The sequence below is a fragment of the Plodia interpunctella genome, chromosome 23 (assembly GCF_027563975.2).
Source record: "Plodia interpunctella isolate USDA-ARS_2022_Savannah chromosome 23, ilPloInte3.2, whole genome shotgun sequence".
NCBI lineage: Eukaryota > Metazoa > Arthropoda > Insecta > Lepidoptera > Pyralidae > Plodia > Plodia interpunctella.
In genome coordinates this window covers 3,820,113-3,840,814 of record NC_071316.1, presented here as the reverse complement: position 1 = coordinate 3,840,814, position 20,702 = coordinate 3,820,113, and the positions used below count along the sequence as shown (strand labels likewise).

Genomic DNA, 20,702 nt, shown 5'->3' with positions numbered 1-20,702 from the left:
TCGCATTCAAGTCTGTTGCCAAATATTGTAGTCATGTGTCACATGCAGGTTACTCAATAGGTGTTTTGTTCTGAATTAGTATTCGAAACACAACTCGATACCTCACAGCCTTCACATGTCTCCAGGGCTTAAGTGGTATACTGTAGCACACTGTAAGCACAATTCAGCAAACAGGATTTTGGTAAAACTTTATAATTACCACATGTAATAGGTGCCAGTGCCACTGGGGCAATTTAGGAATAAAAAAAACCATATTTATCTATCAAATACATATGGAGATCTGCAGTGCAAAACAAAGTAGTATTTTACAATGGTTAGTATTGAAAATATGTTCTCTACTCTTGTGGTATAATTAGTAAAATATCATACACATTCTTTAGTTTATAGTTGAACAAGAAAAGATGATTATTTAAAAAACTGATTGAGCATCTCCCCTTAAGTCTACAAAAAAGTCTATTGTCTCTCGACCTTGGGTCCAAGGAATGTCTACCTCTACATACAAAATTGAATCACAAATTGTCCAAATCTAGACCATTCTAACTATATTCGCGTCTAGATAGCGCCTGCGTCACGGTCTAATTTGAAGACAGTTAAAATGCAATTATATGCAACACGACAATACAATGGAAACGCAATGTCAACATATAGGTAGTTTTGTTGCGAAATCCTAGATAGGCAAGATTATATTGGATTTTGTAATAGATTGATGTGATATGCCTTCAAGTATTTTCTACATAATCACAAAACATACACTGAAAAATACAAACATTTTGGAGAAAAAGCTGCGGTGAAGTTTGTTGCGCCGCTTCTTCTTCATCTGCGCTTTGATAGTCAGCAGTAGACTTTTAAGTGTGATGTTTATATCATCCGAATTTGAATAAAGAATTTTCGATTTGTCTCTATTCGTCTACATCTGAACAACATGATGTGATCATTTCGATCAATCATGTGTGCATTTTGTTTATGCAATTTTGTTTCTTAACAACATCGCTTGTTTGGACTGTGCATTTTACGAATCTCATTTGTATACTACCGTACAGCAAAAAACAGGCATCCGTGAGTACCTAATGTACTCCAAGAATCGGCACTCTCGGGAGCCATTTTCAAGTAGCACCCACCTCAAGTGCAGCACGATAAACATGAAAGCGCGCTGACAGATATATTGCTGGCTGGCTTGTTTACATCCACGACTGCATTTCATCACGTTCTAAAAGATACCAATACGACAAGAGCAAAATCAAGCGCTTGTAAAGATTTACATTATACAAGAAGGTATATACGCATCGCGCCAAAACATATGTGTGAACACACTGCTGTTTATCTACGACTACCTATGGCGACACGACAACATATGTGTACACATAATTTTGCCGCGGTAATAACAGCGAATTTGCAGTGTATTTGGATGGGTTGACGTACATATTGTGAGGTCAATTTCTCGCCGATGATACATGGCATACGGTTTTGAGGCCTTCAAGTTTCCGACTGTCTTCCGTGACTGACTCACCCTTAATACCTTGAATATTTTAAACGTACTTATCGAGGCAATGACATTTTATGAGGTTTTGGCAGGCTCAATCCGTGGCCTTATGACCACAGCTATAAAGCACACACACACATAAAGTTTATATCCCCAAGTAGCAATAAAACTATTTGGGAGAATGAAAGAATTTTCATAAGAAACGTGAATATCTCTTGTGTAATGTAAAAAAGTTCTAAACACCATCCAAAGGTTTTAAAGTTCAATTTATTTATCAATAACGAATAACAGTTCTTTGTATAATCTTGTTTATGAAACTCCTGACCTTTATAATTTTATAGTCAACTCTTAATTTGTTTACGCTTAGATAGTCACTCAAACGTCAACATTTATCAACGACGACCTTAGAAATGAGCAATTATTTTTTCTACAGTGATGATAAATTTTTAATTGCATCCAACACAATTAATTCTATTTATTCGCTCTCGGGTCTATAGGTGCATCGGCCTTGAGCGTGGAATGCACACGAGTGTTGAGCAAAATTCAATCGTAAAACGTTGCTTTAAAAGACGTTATTGTATTGTCATAAATGCAGTTCTATAAAAATGCCTGTTCTATGTTTGTTCTGTGTGAGGCTTCTTTGTTCGAATTCAAAACAGATTTATATGATTCTGCCATAGAGAGTTATGGTTATGGCATATCAGTTACAATTGATATTTTTGAATATTATATAAAGGTTTTAAAAAATCCTACACAGGCATACACCCATCAACTGATAAGATCCTTTATGCCTAATAAAATAAATATCTGTGGGAAAACTACTATAGAGAGGAAAAAGAACCCTAAAGAAGTTCGAGACTTGTATAAAAAGGGATAATGCTTAAATATTTTTAAGTTATCAATTCAAAAATCTTACTCTTATTACATTGAAAAAATATTTGGCATATTTCTCGTCCATGATGTAAGTTGGATACGGCAAATCAAGTACCTATTTAGGTTGTCTTTCTTCATAGCTTACGTCATAGTGTTAATTGATCTGGTTTTTATCTTTTAAGAGAATTTTAAGTATACTTTTGCCGGAAAACGGTACCGAGACGGTATGATATCAATCAATTTCCTTTAATCTTTATTTAATTTCTGTTCATATTAAGCGACACTGATTTTTAAAGAAACCAGCAAAAACCATCCAGCTGTCATGGTCTCTTATATCTCTGTTTGGTGATATGAGCCGAGGGTCTATCTAATTTGGCCCTAATTTTTGAATGCCAATGACCGGAGCTGTGAGAGCAAAAAACCTGAACGTTACCATATATTTGTGTCACGTTTCTCTTGTTCTTGATAATGAATTGTCAGGATTTAAAAATATCAATAAATCAAAACCTCAGTTGACTCTTTTTGGAAAGTAACACTTCCACTGTCATTGTAATCACATTACTTATGCAAGCTCTAATTTACAATGCCGTAATGGATCAGTTACAAAATAGGAAGTGCCGATTAATTACGTTATACTACATAGAATTCTTTAAAATTTCGTTATTGAGCAGTAGTCACTAAACAGGTTATTCCATTAACTACATAATTGAGTTAGAAAATTATAGCAAAGGTCAGACACAATTGATGGAAAATTGCATTTCTCCGTCTACAGTGCAGGCAGAATGTATAATGAAATCATTCCGTATGTATGTATCTATACTAGCGGCCCGTCCCGGCTTCGCTCGGGTAAAAACAATATAAATTACCTATATAGGTGTATAGGAATCTCTCCTCTGGAATCACGCTACGAGTATGTACTGGTGTACACCTACTGCATGAAAATCAGTAGTTTTTCAGTTTATCGCGAGCAAACGCGGCCGGCAGTGCACTTTGTTTTATAATATATAAGGATACGTATTCTCTCGAATTGTATCCTAATCCTAATTAATATTGTAAACGAGTATATTTGTATTTGTAACATCCTAAGCTCTTCACGCTTTATCTACTCAACCAATCTTCATGAAATTGTGCATACATGCATACGTATGTTTGGTGTACGGAGAAGGAAATAATAGCAAATATGTTTCATCACTGAAAAAGTACTGACCCCTTGGGAATATCATTGGGCAAAGCTGAGGTGGAAAAAATGATAACACTCAACGGCCGACACTAAACTTGTATCGTGGCTCCGTTGAACACAAACACAGAAAAGCTAGCATTCTATATATTATTACTTTCCTTAGAAAGTTGATACCCTTTTAGCATTAAATGTTGATGGAAAGTGGAAATTCGATTTAGAATTCACTTGGAAAGCAATGTTTACTATAGCTGTGGTTTCCAATTGTGGTACGTAACTATGTAGGTACAGGCAGGCATATCAACCAATTTAATCGAAAATCGCCTTTGTTACCGCGGTTTGGAGCAGATGCTGGTCAACTTTATATGTAGATGACAGTACGCGTGAGTCAGAAACATGGCTTGGTTTCGTAAACACTGTGAGTAAACCCTGGTTTCACGTAACATCCAGTACCACCGCGAAATTTGCTGGTCTATAATGTATGAATCATTGTGTCGTGGTTTCGCATAATGTATGCTGGCTGTCTTAATCATAAACAATTCCGGGTTATTTACGTAAAGATTATTCTTTAGTCATAATCCTAACTCTGAAATAGTAGCGAATAAATTTATTTTATTACTATGCGTTTTGAAGAAACTGACTGATAAAGGAACGGAGAAAAGAAAAAAAGTCCAAGAAGAGAGAGTTAGCGGAAGAAGTTGTTTTATGCCGCAGTGAGAAACTAGCTAGAGGGAAAAAAGCCTTAAATAAATAGGGCCGTCATAAATTGTAATAGAATGGGATTTGCCCGATCGCGTTCATACCTATATCAAAATTGAATAGTATTAATTGTTGTTCATAATTTTACGAGCACACATCGATCGTCATGTCTGTCGTCATGTAATTAGACGATCAGGGATCTCGCGTGACTACCACTATCACCAGTCATTACCGATTTCCAATGATTCTTATATCGGTGAAATTCACTGCTACTCATTAGCTGAAAGATAAGAAGACGTGTTTCCATTTTAATTAAATTTCTGTTGGTCGACATGTCATGTTACCCTGCATGGAGCTCTATGCGATGGTGATAGGGGCTAATTTGCAATAGGTGTGCTGTTGACTGTAAAGTTTTGTAGGTTTTAAATAATTTCCTAAATGCGCACGCACAGTTAGATAAGAAAATGGTCACATCATAGCCTACAGCATCCGAGCGAAGCTGAGACTGGCCGTTGGTTTGTTTTTTATTTTAGAGAAGAATTCTTGTTTGTTAAGTAGGTACAAAGTCTTAAATAAATCGAAAAAGGAATCATTGAATTTTGACTTGTCAATAAATTAAAACAGAAAATTACAATTTCCAACTGCCATTATTAATATAAAAGTTATTCAAATGGCTGTTACCAACAGTTAAAATAGAACTAGATTGAATTAAAATCAATAGTATTGAGACACTAGTAGCTGTGGCACTTGTTCTGGGTCGTCTGTCATGTTATTTAACTGCATAGTTGTTGAGTTGTTGTTTGATGTGAATGACGTCCTTATGGAAAAATTTCGTTCATCAGCGATGATTCATTAATAACAAATAATCTGTATTTTGGACTCGACAATTTTATAAGTAAAGAATTTTGAGAAAATTAATTCTCAATGCTCTGTTCCCATTTGGGGTCACAGCAGCCTATGGACCCCTGTAATACCAGGAATATAAAACGTCAAAAATTAGTCATATAGATGACGAAAACTTTAGAGCGAAGAACATTCATAAAGTGATGAGTATGGACTGTTAGTATAGAGAAAGCCAGTGAGATTTGATAGAATCGTGGCAAGTGCAAATCCCTATACTCTGTCTACACCCATTGAAAAACAAGCGTGATATTATGTATGTATGGAAACTGTAGGCCAAACGACCCAATATCTCCCACAAAAACCTCTATACATGTATGTATGTGGTTATTTACTCAAGTGATAACTTTCGTCTCTAAATTTACACAACATGGTCGGGCCATGGTCAGTGGGGTCCAAATTTGGTGCTATGCAATAGGGTGATTAAGAGAAGGGTTGCAAAATCGATGGTAATTAAAAGGGAGCATACGAATAGGAAAGGGTTCTTTACAACTATTTTGCATTTGCGATCGGAATAGAAAAGATATAATATAATCAATGAAAATAGAGTAAAAAAGTGTTTGTTTTGCACGTATTATTCGCTGGACATGCCACATTCGCCATATACTTACCATATCGTCTCATGCCGTTATTTCCATCACAATCAGTCAATCTCTTTATTCCGTGATAATAAATACCAGGCGCGCATAACTTGCAAGGAGGCACTCTTCAACTTGGCTCACGCACACCTCAACAAAAGTAAGGTATATGGACTATGTCACACATACACACGTAGTGCTGTTGTTTTGTTCGATTCGGGCGGGTCAACACACGATGACTCATAACGAAGATGTGGTTCGAAAATTCAAATTTCGAAGACGTTGTGATTTAAGAAAATTAAACGCGTGTTTGTTTATTGATAAACGAAGGTCAAGAAATAAGGTTTGATTTTACAGCTCAATATGAACTGTAACAAAAGTACAGTTTTCAGTCTATGATAATCTTGTGGTTATAACGACACATTTTCTTTACTATCCGCATAAAAAAAAATTGTCTATCTTATAATCTTGTATGGCTTTGCATTACTCCAAGTATAATACTATATGATACCAGCCATGTATATTTACCAACTGCATGACCCAAGTAGCCCCACTTCTGGCCACTAAAGGTGTCATGATGATGGCATGGCGGAAACGTGGCGCGTGCCCGATTCACGTTTGCCTTGTCCACAAATAGCCAATCAATCTCCTAGTTATAGAAGCACCTAGAATTTAAATTATAGTTTATTGTATTTGGTCATACATTAACTTTATAATTACGTTAAAATTAATGACGACGTTGTAAGCAGTATTAACTGCAACGGTTATTACAAAACGTGCACGTGAAACAAATTTACGGTAATTATAGTAAAAAAAAAATAATGATGGAAGAGAGTAAACATCCGCATTCACAGTAATATTTTTCGCAAATCAAATTTAATTGGAAATTTGTATTATGATTTACGATTTTAAGAAATAGTTATAAATTATCGAAATTGTAGACTTATTTGTCGACCTGCCTACATTATATTTATACTAGCTATGTTTCTCGATCCCAGACTAGCATGGAAGTTAACATTGCAATTCTAATTTGAAAAATGTAATTAATTTACTTTTTGTATTTTTTATGTGAAACCATTTGCATGCTATTACAAGCAGCAAAGTAGCCTGTTCTTTTCTTTCTGTAATGAACTTCTCATGTACCCAGTTTTTATGCAAATATTTTGAATTTGGAATACTGGAATCTATCAAATACTCACAAGCGTCCTTGTCACGCTAATCACCGTAGCTAAACTAACCATCAACAACACAGTTGTATTCTATCTATGGTTAACATGCCCCCTCACGCATGAGGTAACACCACATCCAGGGCATTCTCCCGCCGCGAATGCAAATATCATAAATAACTTTCATATCTCCCGTTGTCCGTCCGTTCGTGACGATGTCGCGGTCTGCCGCACTCTTCTTTATTTTTTATCTCTCTTTGATTGATAGTTACTTTTATTTTTCCAGGGTTGAAATTTAAAAGTTTACAGTCATATTCATGACAATGACATATTATGGCCACGTTTTTGTAAGCATTGGCACTTTTTTCACAATTTCTTTTTGCAAGTCTTATCAGAGAGTAATGTGATAAGAAGAAAAAAAAACTGAAAATGAGCAGGGCATAAGTTTCTATTCCGTTCAATGAATCAAACTCAAAAATCAAATCGTTTATTCAGAAATTAGTCCTTTACAGGCACTTTTTCACGTCATATTCTAAATGAAATAATATTTACCAAACTACTAGCATTCCGAACCGACCACTGCTGAGAAGAAATGCCGACTACTAGTATTTCGGAACGACTTAATTACGAGATACTTGATTACGTTGAAGATACTATGACACAAACTTGTTTGGGTAAATTTTGCACAAAGGACAGAGAGAAGAAACAAGGACAAATTTGACCCAGGGAAACCTGGGGTTACGTAACACACACCCAGATGTGATAATCACATTATAATTGAATTTTTATATCCATAGTTCTCGACAGAAACTGTTTGGATTCCCTTCAATAAATCTATTACTCATCAAATGTATGTATTATGTATTTTATATATATTGTATTTTCGCGGTTGATCGCAATGAGTAACTTGCAACATTGCAGCCTCATTATAATCGACCTCGGTGGCGCAGTGGTAAAGTTCTTGCCACTGAACCGAGAGGTCCCGGGTTCGATCCCCGGTCGGGTCATGATGGAAAATGATCTTTTTCTGATTGGCCCGGGTCTTGGATGTTTATTTATATATGTATCTATTTATAAAATATAGTATCGTTGAGTTAGTATCCCATAACACAAGTCTCGAACTTACTTTGGGGCTAGCTCAATCTGTGTGATTTGTCCTAATATATTTATTTATTTATTTATTTATTTATTTAATCCCCCTTTGTTTCGCGTAGGTTATTTCTAGTTACGTCTAACGCAGCATGTAATGGCGTTAAAATGCTTCTTAGAACTATTTCTATGAAAATAAATACCTTATGCCCATTAACTATGCAATGTTTACGGTTCATCAACATTTTATACTAAGAAAAAATGCCATAACCATACAGAAAATCATTAAATGAACTATAATTAATAATGTGAGCAGCTTATTAAACATACTAATACATTTACATGTAACATAATAAGTATAGTTAGTATAGGAACACAAATAGGTATAAAAACTGGGTATCGGAAACATAACAGACTAGGTTGTTTAAAACAATACCCGCCGTTTTACAACTAAATATTATCACTGAAAACATCCTGTGTGAGTCCGTTTGTTAACACTGACCACAGATATAGTGAACTTTTTTTAGAAAATGGCGTTATTTCTACTGATAAGTTATAGAATCCTGTTTCGCCAGTTTGCCGATGAAGTTTATGATCTAATAAAAGATTAAGATATAATTCTTCAGAAAGACAAAGTTGAAAGAAATATATCAAAACGTACTGACGAATCTCTAAAGGCCTATTACTTCAACCATTGAACCGGTTGTACAAGTGAAAACGAGTGATCTATACATGGGTCGTCGCCAATTAAGTCTGAATTTAATGGATTTGAGTATATTCATGAAAAAAATTACAACACTAAATTGCGTTGACATAGATTTGTATATTTTTTTTCTCTTTTTGCCGATATAATGCCAGTTAAAGACAAAATAATGCCCTGGCGATCGCTCTGCATAGTACCTACAAAAGGAACTGGGGAGCAAATCAATAAAAACTAACAAATACTGGCTGGCTACTACATCATACGACCACAGGGCACTTCCCTATCCTCAGTTGTAGTTTAAAAAAAAGAACTGAAAGCGAAAGCCAGTGTCGAGAAGACAATCTTTTTATGATCCTCTCCTTAATCCTCATGACTCATAGCATATATGTGGTTCGTGTCATGTAAATATTTGGCTTCATCATTTCAAATCCCATGTTGAAGATTGGTCTGCTAGCCGGAGTCTTAAAACGATTAACAGAGGTAAATGAACTGTAACTATAATTGAATCTATGTTGTGTTGAAAGGTTACGGTAACTGTAAAGTGAGTTCATTACAAATGTATATTTTCGTACCTACTCCCTACAACTTTATTAAGTTATTGCATGAATAAATTCAACAGCTTTTCTTTGCGCAATAATAAATTTGACATCAAGTCGCTCGTTAACTTTGTGAGGTCAAATATTTTCTCATTCATGTGTAAAACATTATAGCACAGTTACCTTCACCATCTCCCCAAGTACAGTAACTAGGTAATATTCATATAATGCCGCTGGCATCATCTCATGATCCAAGTGTTATGGCGTCAATGACACGTTAAACATTTCTAATATAGCGATTATATGAGCATTATCTTTTTACTGCCGATAAATTTGACCACCGATAACGATTTATTACAATGGATGAGTAAAAAAAAAACTATTTTTTACGGTTACAATGCGTGCTTGATTTATTTACGAACCTCTTTTTACTGTTTCTCTCTTTTTAAGTAAATTGCTTTGTTTATGTCACATTAGACTTTTTAAATAATTTTGAAAATAATAATAATTTGTCTCTTATGTCTATGATACATAAATTTCAAAATAAATAAATACAAAGGGGAAATCGTAGAAAATACTTCTTTATTTTTTAATCAAAATTTTCGCGGAAAATGGTTTATTATCATTTGATTGATATCATCGCTAAAGAAATAGATAAAGAAAACGCCAAAAGTTTGACATTGGTGCGTGTTGCACGGAATAGTCGTATATATGTTAAATTCTTGCGTGCCATCTTAGGTAATATCCATGTTATAAACATCGATATTAATTTTAGTATCGCCGAATATTCCGTAATAAATATTCTCTGTGTTAATTTTATTATATTTGTTGCAACTTTTACAATTTTCAGCCTATTAATGTAGTATGCTTCGAAATGTCGAATGTAACGTTTCGCAATTCAAATTTGCCTAGATCTAGATATTTGCTCATTTTGCAACTACGCAGCCGGTAGTGCAGCTATTGTGTCGATCGATACCTTGACTCTTTGATCTACAGTTTCATACCTCGTTTTATGGAATGGCAACAATATTATCAAGCAGCATATTTAAAAGCTTATCTTGAATATAGATTTTGGTTTTAGCTGTTTTGGATTTAATTTCATTTACGACCAAATTACAACTACAAATTCACTTGTTTTGTCATAAAAAAATTCACTGTCTACTCCAGGTGTTTCACAATTGGTCGTTAAAAAAACTAATATTACAGTCTAATGAACTCGCTGACATAGCTATTTTCTTCAGTGAACGTGTTCAGAGCAACATTTCTCATAGACTCAAATGCTTAGTTAAGTTTAAAGTACAAGCTTACGCGTATCGGAACTGTCCTTGATGATATCACTAGTGTGTCGTGTTGATAACACGTGCGTGTATTCTGGAGGTATTGTAGGTATGTTTATCTTATAGTTTTTCTATCGTTTCCTCTTGAATTCCTAACTAGGTTGCTTACATAAGTATGTAAGCACATAATTTAAATTTTCAATGATAATGTTATTGTCATCATGGAATTCAAGGACAGATTCCTATAAATGTAATCGCTAATTCTGTCTTCAACTTATATTGATTTTGAGAAGGTTATATTTAAGAAGTCCGTTCATTCTTTAGACCAACGTCTTATAGCATCCCAAAGACGTGCGAACTTTCCACCAGGGTGTATCAGCTGTACCGCTACTTCCCATGCTCCGGTTCACAGTGGCATTGTGTGTTAATCACACGACCTGGCCTTAGACGTGTGACACCTTCATGGAATCCAGGAAGATGAATCCACTCCACTGCTGTCGACGACAGAACATGTGATAAGGATGAAGTCCCATGAAAAATTGCTACAACATGAACGAACAGTAGTCTCAACTAGGACGAATTTTCATGCTTGTTAGATGTACCTACTGCTGGCGTCACTCAGGGTCGCGCACTAGGTCCACTTTTTTTAATCGATAATATGATTGGTTTTTCATGACATCTGTAACATTTTTATGAGATATTCAAATATCCTTTTTCATAAACTGTTCCTTTCGGAAGATACAACATTAAACAAATTACTTAAAGCAGTATCATTAATCATTGCTTGGGCGGACAACTTAGTTCGAGTGAGATTTTATGTTAGCTACGTAATGTGATCTATGTTATGGTTTCACGACCAATTTATTGCAAGGCATACTATCATTCTATTAAATAAACTAGCAGTTGTGTGTAATGTTACTACTAAATCGCCGGCTGTTGTTAACTATACGACCGCCTGAGCCAATCGCAAAGCTAACGGTTGTATAGATAGTTATGTTTAGTGATATGATTGTCCCCATATTGGATGATAACAATGTGACGTTTCGACATTTCCATCTTATCTGTGAATTAGTCTTAATAAAATTTTGTGACAAATCTATCACTCATTCTTAATGTAATTTACAAGACTTCCAAAAAAGTTATTTTGTTATTTGACGCGATTGCTGGAATCGATGTCGTAATACAATTTAGTAAATAATTCCAGGAAAATGGTAATACACCTTTTTCCTGGAATTATTTACTAAACCCTTTATAAAATAATATTTATTTCAAAATGTATAGTACTCAATATATTTATCCTTACATAGATATTATAAAAAGAAGTTCTCCTGTCCCATCTGTCTGTACTGTCTGTAAACGCAATAAACTCAAAAACTACCGGACGGATTTTTGTAAGGCTTGCACCAATAGATAGTGTGATATGCGAGGAAGATGTATAATGGGCCGCTAGTATATGTATAAGTTTATCGCTGTATGCACAACAGACTTATACATTAACTTGATATAAGTCTGTAGTCTAAACATTAATTTTATGTTATCTATATGCGATTAATGTGAACTTTACTTGTTTTATTACTACGGTATAATTACATCAATTGATACGACCTAGAATTCTTTCCCTAGACCTACTTTACATACTACAACACCAATTTCATTTTAATATTTCATAATTGAATTTCCACTCGCATACCAACTGTCAGGGGCATTATTAGTGTCTGTGTATGACATCATAACGCTCTATTGGCGAGACCCGTTGTGGGGTTTCTTGTCCCCCTCTAGGGATATGAGTCAAACGAATGTCGGACTTTATCGAAAGGTTACGTTATAGCATGAGCCAGAAGACAGGTACCTGTCGTCGTCATAAAAAATGTTATTCACTCTTGTGTGGTAAATTTGGGTTTCTTATTTTTACTTACTTCCTTTTTGGGGCTGTAGCAATCCATTTCATCTTTTTTGTACAGTATATTGTTCCGTACAGTAGTTGTAGCAATCTTCTTGTGTATCTTGTTCAATGTCTTGCAAAATACAATGGAATAAGGAAAGGACGATGTATGTTTTGTGTTGAATTTCCGTTTAATTTTGCAGTTAGTGCGATATTATCTATCAAATTCCAATCTTAGCTGACTGTACACCATAAAGTACCAAGACGACTTGGTGAAAATTTTTTGTGATCATAATTTAGTTCCTCGAATCGTCTTATACGTCGAACGTCTACGTCAAATTGATCGTCTAATGATTTGGATTTTCTGATACTTACCAAGAATAAAAAAAAAGTCGTGACGTTAAACCCGTTTTGGACTTAAATTTATCATTGATATTCAATCAATCAATCAATCAATATTCTTTGTAACACAAGTCACTCCACATTATTTTCAAGTATATTTGGAGTATCCAAAATGTTCGTGAAGAAACCTTAGTAGACACAGAACAATTCAGCTTCTGTTATGTCTCGTGGAGTGTCCGCCATATCGATAGACAATGGCCTGCTCTGTTTCTCTCTCATCTAAGTGATTTCCTAGATGATTCCTCCGCTATAATGCGCCCACTTTCCTACTTTTCTCCTCAAGAATTGATTACATTGTTTCACATCACGATCAATTTCGATAAAAGTGAAGTGGCCATGAAAAAAAATCAGGCTAGCATCGACAGACAGTCAATCAATGCTTTGCCAGGTCACCGGTCCCTAATCGCATAAGCATCGGTTTGGGGGTCGTCGACCTGGCCATACTTCAACCAGGACGCATTAAGGTTGTGGGCATGCTTGCGTTATGATTCAAATCCAGTCAATCTTACTAGAAAGTGATTGATTGTATCCTGGGTCTTCGATGTTTTCTAAAATGGTAGAACATTTTTCATTGATCATCAAAATGGCGTTGCCATTGTACGTACTTCCGAAAGTTGGATTGTATGATTGGCCTGCTCGTTCTTTTGTTTTCAAACAAGGTGCCATATGTTTTGGTCTGTTCCACACTAGCGCCTTCGTAATTTCCCCTCAATTTTTTTTCTAGCGTAGGTGTAACTAGTACCTCTTGCGATTTCTGTGGATGTATACCAATGATGTGCATTTTATTCTTATATTTATGGTTTTTTTCATTCTCTATTCTAAATTCAAAAAAGGCGCTCTTTGATTGGTTGACAAAGTCTTTTTCTGGTTGATATTTGTTCTGCGTTTGCAACATTCTAAATTTAAATTCTTTCATGAAGGTTTCGTTTAATTAATCAACACAAGCGCAATGAAATGGCGCAAATATTCGTACGACGATGTATTTATTCCATGCTTCCGTTGTTAATATATTGAAGCGTAATGGCTATACATTATCTATATACAGCTCGCCATTCTTTGGCGGATTCGGTATACATTGCTGGTTTTTCATTGCGGTAAGTAAATCTCTCATACCAACTACGTAAACTTATGCATTCGTGTCGGTATCAGTCCGAGTTCAGCGATAGTGTGTAGCCGGCATAAAATTTCACACACATTGTCCCCACGTGGTTTGCACTTTTTACGGGTTAAGTTAACGGCCGCCCCGGCGGAGTCATTGCACTTGACCCTCGCACGGGCTCTTGTATGTTGCTATTCAACTATACGAGCTGCTATGAAATAAAAGTAATCCATCTTTGTATAGCGTATTGAAGAGAGAAAAGTATCTTCTGCTGACTTTCTCTCTCTTTCATCTTAGCGTTTTCCCGGTTGCTTCCACCGTCATATAGTGACGGATCCGCTTCGTAGATTAGTCCCATCAGGTTATGGCATTACGCCCGAATGTCGCTGATAGAATATCTCATTGTATAATGTGCTCTAGTAATCAAAGAATTGGAGTTTAGTAATTTAAGTAAACAAATTCAAGGAAATATGAGTGATATAATTATTGTTGGTTCATACTAGGTATATATTGTTCTGTATTTGCACACCGTTTAAACATTGCTGCACTTTACAAATGTATATCTATATGCAATATATATGTATGCATTTTTATGTATGACCCCTGTTTTGCAAATATGTCCAATCATGAATAGAACGCATCGTTAATATTTGATTTTAAATTAAAATTGTAACAAAATATGTAACGTATGTGTCACAGATCACTATCAAATAAAGTAGGCAGATTAGCATTTAGCAACATTTATGATAACCATACAGAAGTTTATTTTCTTATCAGTACATTTCAGAACCTATCCGTGGTATATATAAAGGGCTGACGACGATGATTCACGCAGAGTAATTGAATAACATTTTCGTCTATTTTCCAAAAATTCTGGCACTCGTTATTGTCAAAAATAATTACATTATAATCAAAATCATTTCAATGTTCCCATTGCTGGGGCATTGGGCTTCCTTATGGATGGATACACAACAAAACCCATCCCAAGTGTATACTAATTTATATTCATATATCTCCTTTCCTTAAGTTAGCCTGGAAGAGATTGCACTAGAGATAAGGCCGCCAATTTGTTCATCTTTATATTGTTCAAAATTGCATCTTGTTTTTGGTGCAATAAAATGTTTTTACTTATTACGAAAATATTTTCCATATACATATTTATTTCCCTCACCATGTTATGATGATCTTCAAGTACAATCCTATATTTAACATTGAATACCAGTTAGTGATTCATTAATGACTCATCGGCGAGTGATAAAATAGTCGTATGTTATATGGCTGCAGCACGACATATAGCTGAGTAAACAAGTACTTACACCACCTACGCGCAAAATAATAGTGTGATGCGATATGATCCTAAATATCTTACTTAATATGTTCAACTGCTCTCTTTGGTACGATGTCCAAAAATAAGTTTACTTAGGCTCAATATTTTTTCAGTTTATTCCCAAAAAAACAGCAAAAAATGGGTATTAAGCTCTAATGCTTTATAACCGAGAGAACCAGTTTTTAATTTCCCACTGTTGTTGGCATCCCTTTCCAAACCAACCCCTATTCACTCCGCATACGTGTATGGCACCTACCTACATGAAAAATTTATGCAAATACGGAAATTTGATTTATAAAATTCGAATTTGAATAGAAAACTTTGAGCGACCGTACTACAGAGGTAACAAGATATCTCGTCCGTAGACCATACCCACCAAATGATCTTCACTGTAAATGAAAAACAAAAGCAAAACTACGAATAAAGAAAATAATAAGATAACTTAATCAACTATCCTATCTAATTATTTTTCCTCCACAATTATAATGTTTATTCCCCCTTTCTTTCTGATAAACTTTCTCGTTGCATAATCTCGTTCGACGTGTCCGATAAGGCGATCGTTAACCGCATATTTGTTTTTACGTCGTCGCCACTTAAGGCGTAACGCACGTTAAGGCGGTCACACACCTACATTTCTGTGAATGGCGTGCGGCATTTTAGAGTAATGTGGATAATACACGAACAAACACTAGCGGTATCTATTGATAAATGATGCAATCTGTAAAACCACTGATAATAAAACTACGTATTTTCATAATTTAATGATAGGTATAAAATTATTTTAAAGTTTCGAATTCTCCAAACTTTCTCGGTTTCAATAGAACCTCCCCAGTCCATATTATGTGAATCTGGCGTGTATGGTAGTATCTTATTCTCAAAAACTTGCTATAAGAGGAAAGTATATTTTGAAACAAAACTAATTAATTCTAATTGACGTCACCAAAGTAATAAAAGTCATTAGTGCATCGCTATCAAGATCGATTTGAGATAGTGGCTATGTATGCCGCTAGCTTACATACTCATTCGCACTTAGAAATAGCAATTATGTTTATTACGCTATATAAATACAAAGATATTAAACAGTTGTCCTTCGACTTCAAAGAATTTTCTGCAACATGAGGGGGCCGATTCTACTAACCTTAAGTCGTAAACCTCAATGGTATTTCGATAGTTTTAAGCATTTCTATTGAGAGCCGTTACATAGGGCCTTAGGCTACTAAAGGCCTTAGCTTGAGGAAAATTACCATTAATATTCAGCCCAGCGCATATACTCATGTAGAATATGTAATGAATGCCAATGTGACATGTGACATTGCAAATTAACATACTCCTGTGCAAGTAAAATTAATATTACGTCATGAGATGTACCTTGATTTTTCAAAGTTTAAAGGCGTGTAACAAATCGTATTTCGACGGCTGTTGTTAAAAAACGGCACTTCCTACTAATTATGTGCCACCGGTGCCACCTAAGTGTCCTCTGGTATATTTACTTAATTAAATTAATTAATCTGGTAGTCTTCATCTCTCCTCTCATCCATACATAAAATTACTATGGGAAGAATGATTTGTTTGTTTGATATAACTTTGGTGCAAAAAGAAAAATAAAGAAACGATAAAAACAACGGACTTATCGCATGGAATAATCTCTTCAGGCAACCGACAGGACAATAAATAAAATACAGAGGGCTAAAGAAGAAGTAACCTATGCTCTTATCGGCGGAGCCTGCTACGGTCGAAGACTGCCTTCTCTTTCAGTTGGCTTGCGTAACCCTTTCTCGGTTTCCCTGCATCTCTTCTTCCCTACCTTTCCTTCAAGTATTCTTGAGTATATAGTCTATAGTATTAAAGCATCGTGTCGTGTCGTATCTAAATGTGTTCCTATTTTTAACTTATCTTCAAAACAGTACGATTAGACATTGCCAGCCCGGTCATATCAAATAATTTGTATAATGGAGATAAAATGAGCAATTCGCTCGTTTTTTGTAAATGCACCTTCAATCAAATCGTTCCAGAAAACAATTCTATCAAATCATATTTTCTTAGCACTTCCTGTACCCCTTTTTCATAAACTTACTCCTGCCTGGACCATTCTACGATTACGTTTACTACGATAGTCAATACAAAAAGCCTATCGTAAAAGAACAGTAAACATCCGAGAAACCTGTCTAACGTTCGTAAAAGATGTTTGTAAACATATTCCTAACCTTGACTGCCGTAAACAGACCGTGTCATTGTTATTACAATTTTAGTAATGTTATCCAAACAATTATGCCACCGAAGCCTAATTATTCTTCGATAATGAACTTCGGCTTAAACAATTATGAGATTGCACTATTACGCTTTTTTACGCATTAGATACGGCACGCTAAAGAGGTGATAAGGAAAACTTGGGAAAATTGGTATAATTCCAAGATTTTTTTGCAGAACTTCATAGAATGAATAGGGATGTGTATATAATAACAGATTACACACGTACACGTATAAGTTGGAGATAATACGTTTAAGGTGCAGTGACAGATCATTGCCACCCCCATGGCAATATCGTAGGGTGAAAAAAAGTAGAAACGAGAAAAGAGTGGCTGAACCACGGTGCCACCGAAGTCTCTACCGTATACATAATATACATATATATCTATATAATAGCTAAGTAGGCTTGTTGCTTCCTTGTGTCTCCAACGAAGTATTGTATATCTACCCTATTTTGTGCAAATAAAGAATTGAATATAGAGAGTACTATATTCTACTGTACTGTATAGTACTAAGGCATCTTGGTTAACCGAAAAATGAATTGAGCCGTTGTCATCACTCACGTTCACATCACATAAATACTATAAACGATAGTGGCAATCACTCGTCGGTTACAAGACAATAGCCTGTTGAAAATAACGATTAACTGCTTCAACCGGACAATCGAATGTTTGTGTAAGGAGTCCTTACTCATCGGTGATTTAATATCGAGCATTCGGTAATAGGTGATGTCGTCTGTTTATGAAAGAGAATCGGAATTGAACAGAGCAACCATCAATCTTCCATCTGAAAATGGTAACTCCATTTATCCTATTATTGAATTATTGAGCAATGCGTCGATTCTGCTAAAGTGCAAAGTCGGCTCTCAATGGTTTTTCAATGGTAGATAACAACTATTGAGACACGATTATTTCTTAACGTCAGTGGAATTACACCCAGATCGATTTTGGGAAAAGTTGTTCAGTTGTATAAATTGTCGTGAACTAAACTTGCCCATAAAGGGTAATGTATCACAAGTTGCTCGCAAAATATATTATCAAATGAATTAAAGTATAACATAAGGTGACTGTCAATCCACATTATTGACGACTCTAGAATCTTGATAATGACAGGCCAGGGTTACAGGATGGCACTTAAAACGATACGTATTACCATATTAACGTACACCGTCGGCTTATAAGGCGATGGCGAACCAAGGTCTCGGTGGCGACCTGACCACCGGCAAATTAAAATTATTTGTAGCCATTTCACGGCCACCCTCTCGGCATTATCAAAAGCTTTGGGATACCATACTATTTTATAGCATTCCGAACAACATTCGATTCATTGTTTTAAAACTATTAATAATCTACTCCAAGTTATTCATATCTATCAGACCGATTGCAAAAACAAGATAGTACGAAAAGGAGTTTGTCATTTCACATTTCACTCGACATAACAAATTGGAAGGAAATCCTACTAATATTATAAATGCAAGATTTTGTGAGGATGTATGTGTGTATGTATGTTTGTTACTTTTTCACGCAAACTCTACTGTACTAATTGTTATGAAATTTGGTATACGGGTAACCTGGAATAACATAAAAAGTAATTTTTATCCCGAAATTCCCACGGGGGCGAAGCCCTGAAGCGCTAGTGACATCATAAATGGGAAAAGAGCATGACGGAGGAAATAGTTATAATATACTTTAAAATACGTACGTAATACGTAAATACTTTTTTTTTCAATTCAATTACAATTAACTAGACCCGCGACTTTGCCTTTGTGAATTTCATCTTTTTCCATTCACATATCACTATTTTAAGTTTATATGTGGTAAAAATAAATTAATAATGTTTATTTATTTTTGTTTCAGTTGGACACATCAGGAAACGGCTACATCGACCTCAAGGAGCTGAGAGATGCCCTCGACAGTGTCGGCTACAAAATACCACAGTGGAAGGTGAGATCACTATCCACTTAATTACTGACACTTTTTATTAATATACGAAAAAACATTGAGAGAGAATTATACCAACCAGAAGTGGGAGTTAAAAGGCAGATAATTATTTAAGTTCCAAAATAATTTTCAGAATACTGTAAGTGCTACACTTTTCTTATTCGTAATAATTGAGGTCATTATACCAGTGTGAAGTGAAGTGAAGATAAATGTTTCAAACATGGGTGGGTGTAGCGGACCTAACATAGTAGGTCTACATAGTAGTATCGAATCTGGTGCAACAACTATTTGATACAAGAAAATTCACAACTCCAGGTGCGATGTATGATCGAGGAGTACTACGACAACGGGTCGTCAAAGCACGGCCGCGGCGTCAACGGCAGCGTGAACGGAGATGCGCGCAAGAACGGCATCTCCCTCAACGAATTTGAGGAGTTGTGCGCCAACCTGAAGGCGCAACAGGTTGGTTATCTTTTACAATAAGTTTATATACTCTATATGGACAAATTGCACAGATTGGGTCAGCTCCAAGGTGAGTTCGAGACTTGTCAAAGTAAGGTCATCGAAACACGGCAGCCAGATTGAATGGAGACGCCCTGCATACCGGCATCTCGGAGATGTGTGCCATCCAAAAGGCGCAGCAGGTTGGTCGTCATTACACACCGGCGTCAACCTGGGCCCTCCGTTACAGTGGTCCGGCAAACTTTATTTACCGACTTAAAAGGATATCTTCATTCTAGAAGCCTTCGGGAAATATTGAAAGAGAAGTTATGGGACAGGTATTAAACATTATTACTTTGGTAAGCTGTTTATCTTCAGAATTTCGCCACACGCGTCAGATGTTGCGAATTCAGAAGATAGGTTAGTTTTGTGCAAAGGAATATCTAATACTTTTGCTGTTAATAAGTAGTACCTCTTTAAATCTATCCTAAATTTCCCAACCTGAGGTTTTATTGTTCTGGCACTATAAAATAAATAGACGTCGGCTTTATGAGGTGTTGTTTTAGGATCGCTGTCCAGTTTGATTAGAGTCAATATTGAGTCATCGAACTGCGTAGGTTTAGGTGATATCATAAATGTAATGAAATTTGAACGCCGTGAGTTCACGGGCTCCATAATGCATAAATACATATAAATGCTAAATTAATTTATCATCATTTGATTACCTACCATTTTTCATCATCTGAGTCTGATGTTCGTCACCGAATATCGTCTCCCCAATTATCCTCCATATCGTCCATAACACGTCTATCTATCTCTTTTTAGGTCTTCCTCTCCCCTTCTGTCTTGTAGAAATAATAAAATATAAAAACAATAAAAAAATGTC

General features: G+C 35.5%; 1 protein-coding gene across 1 annotated transcript in view; it reads left to right on the top strand.

Moving 5' to 3' along the window:
* Fim (Fimbrin) overlaps window positions 1–20,702 on the top strand; it is a 35,642-nt gene that overhangs the window by 1,619 nt on the left and 13,321 nt on the right. Inside the window, exons 2-3 of the mRNA XM_053762807.2 lie at window positions 19,292–19,378; window positions 19,691–19,837. Of these exons, the coding sequence (XP_053618782.1) occupies window positions 19,292–19,378; window positions 19,691–19,837 (234 nt within the window). The remainder of the gene's footprint in view (window positions 1–19,291; window positions 19,379–19,690; window positions 19,838–20,702) is intronic.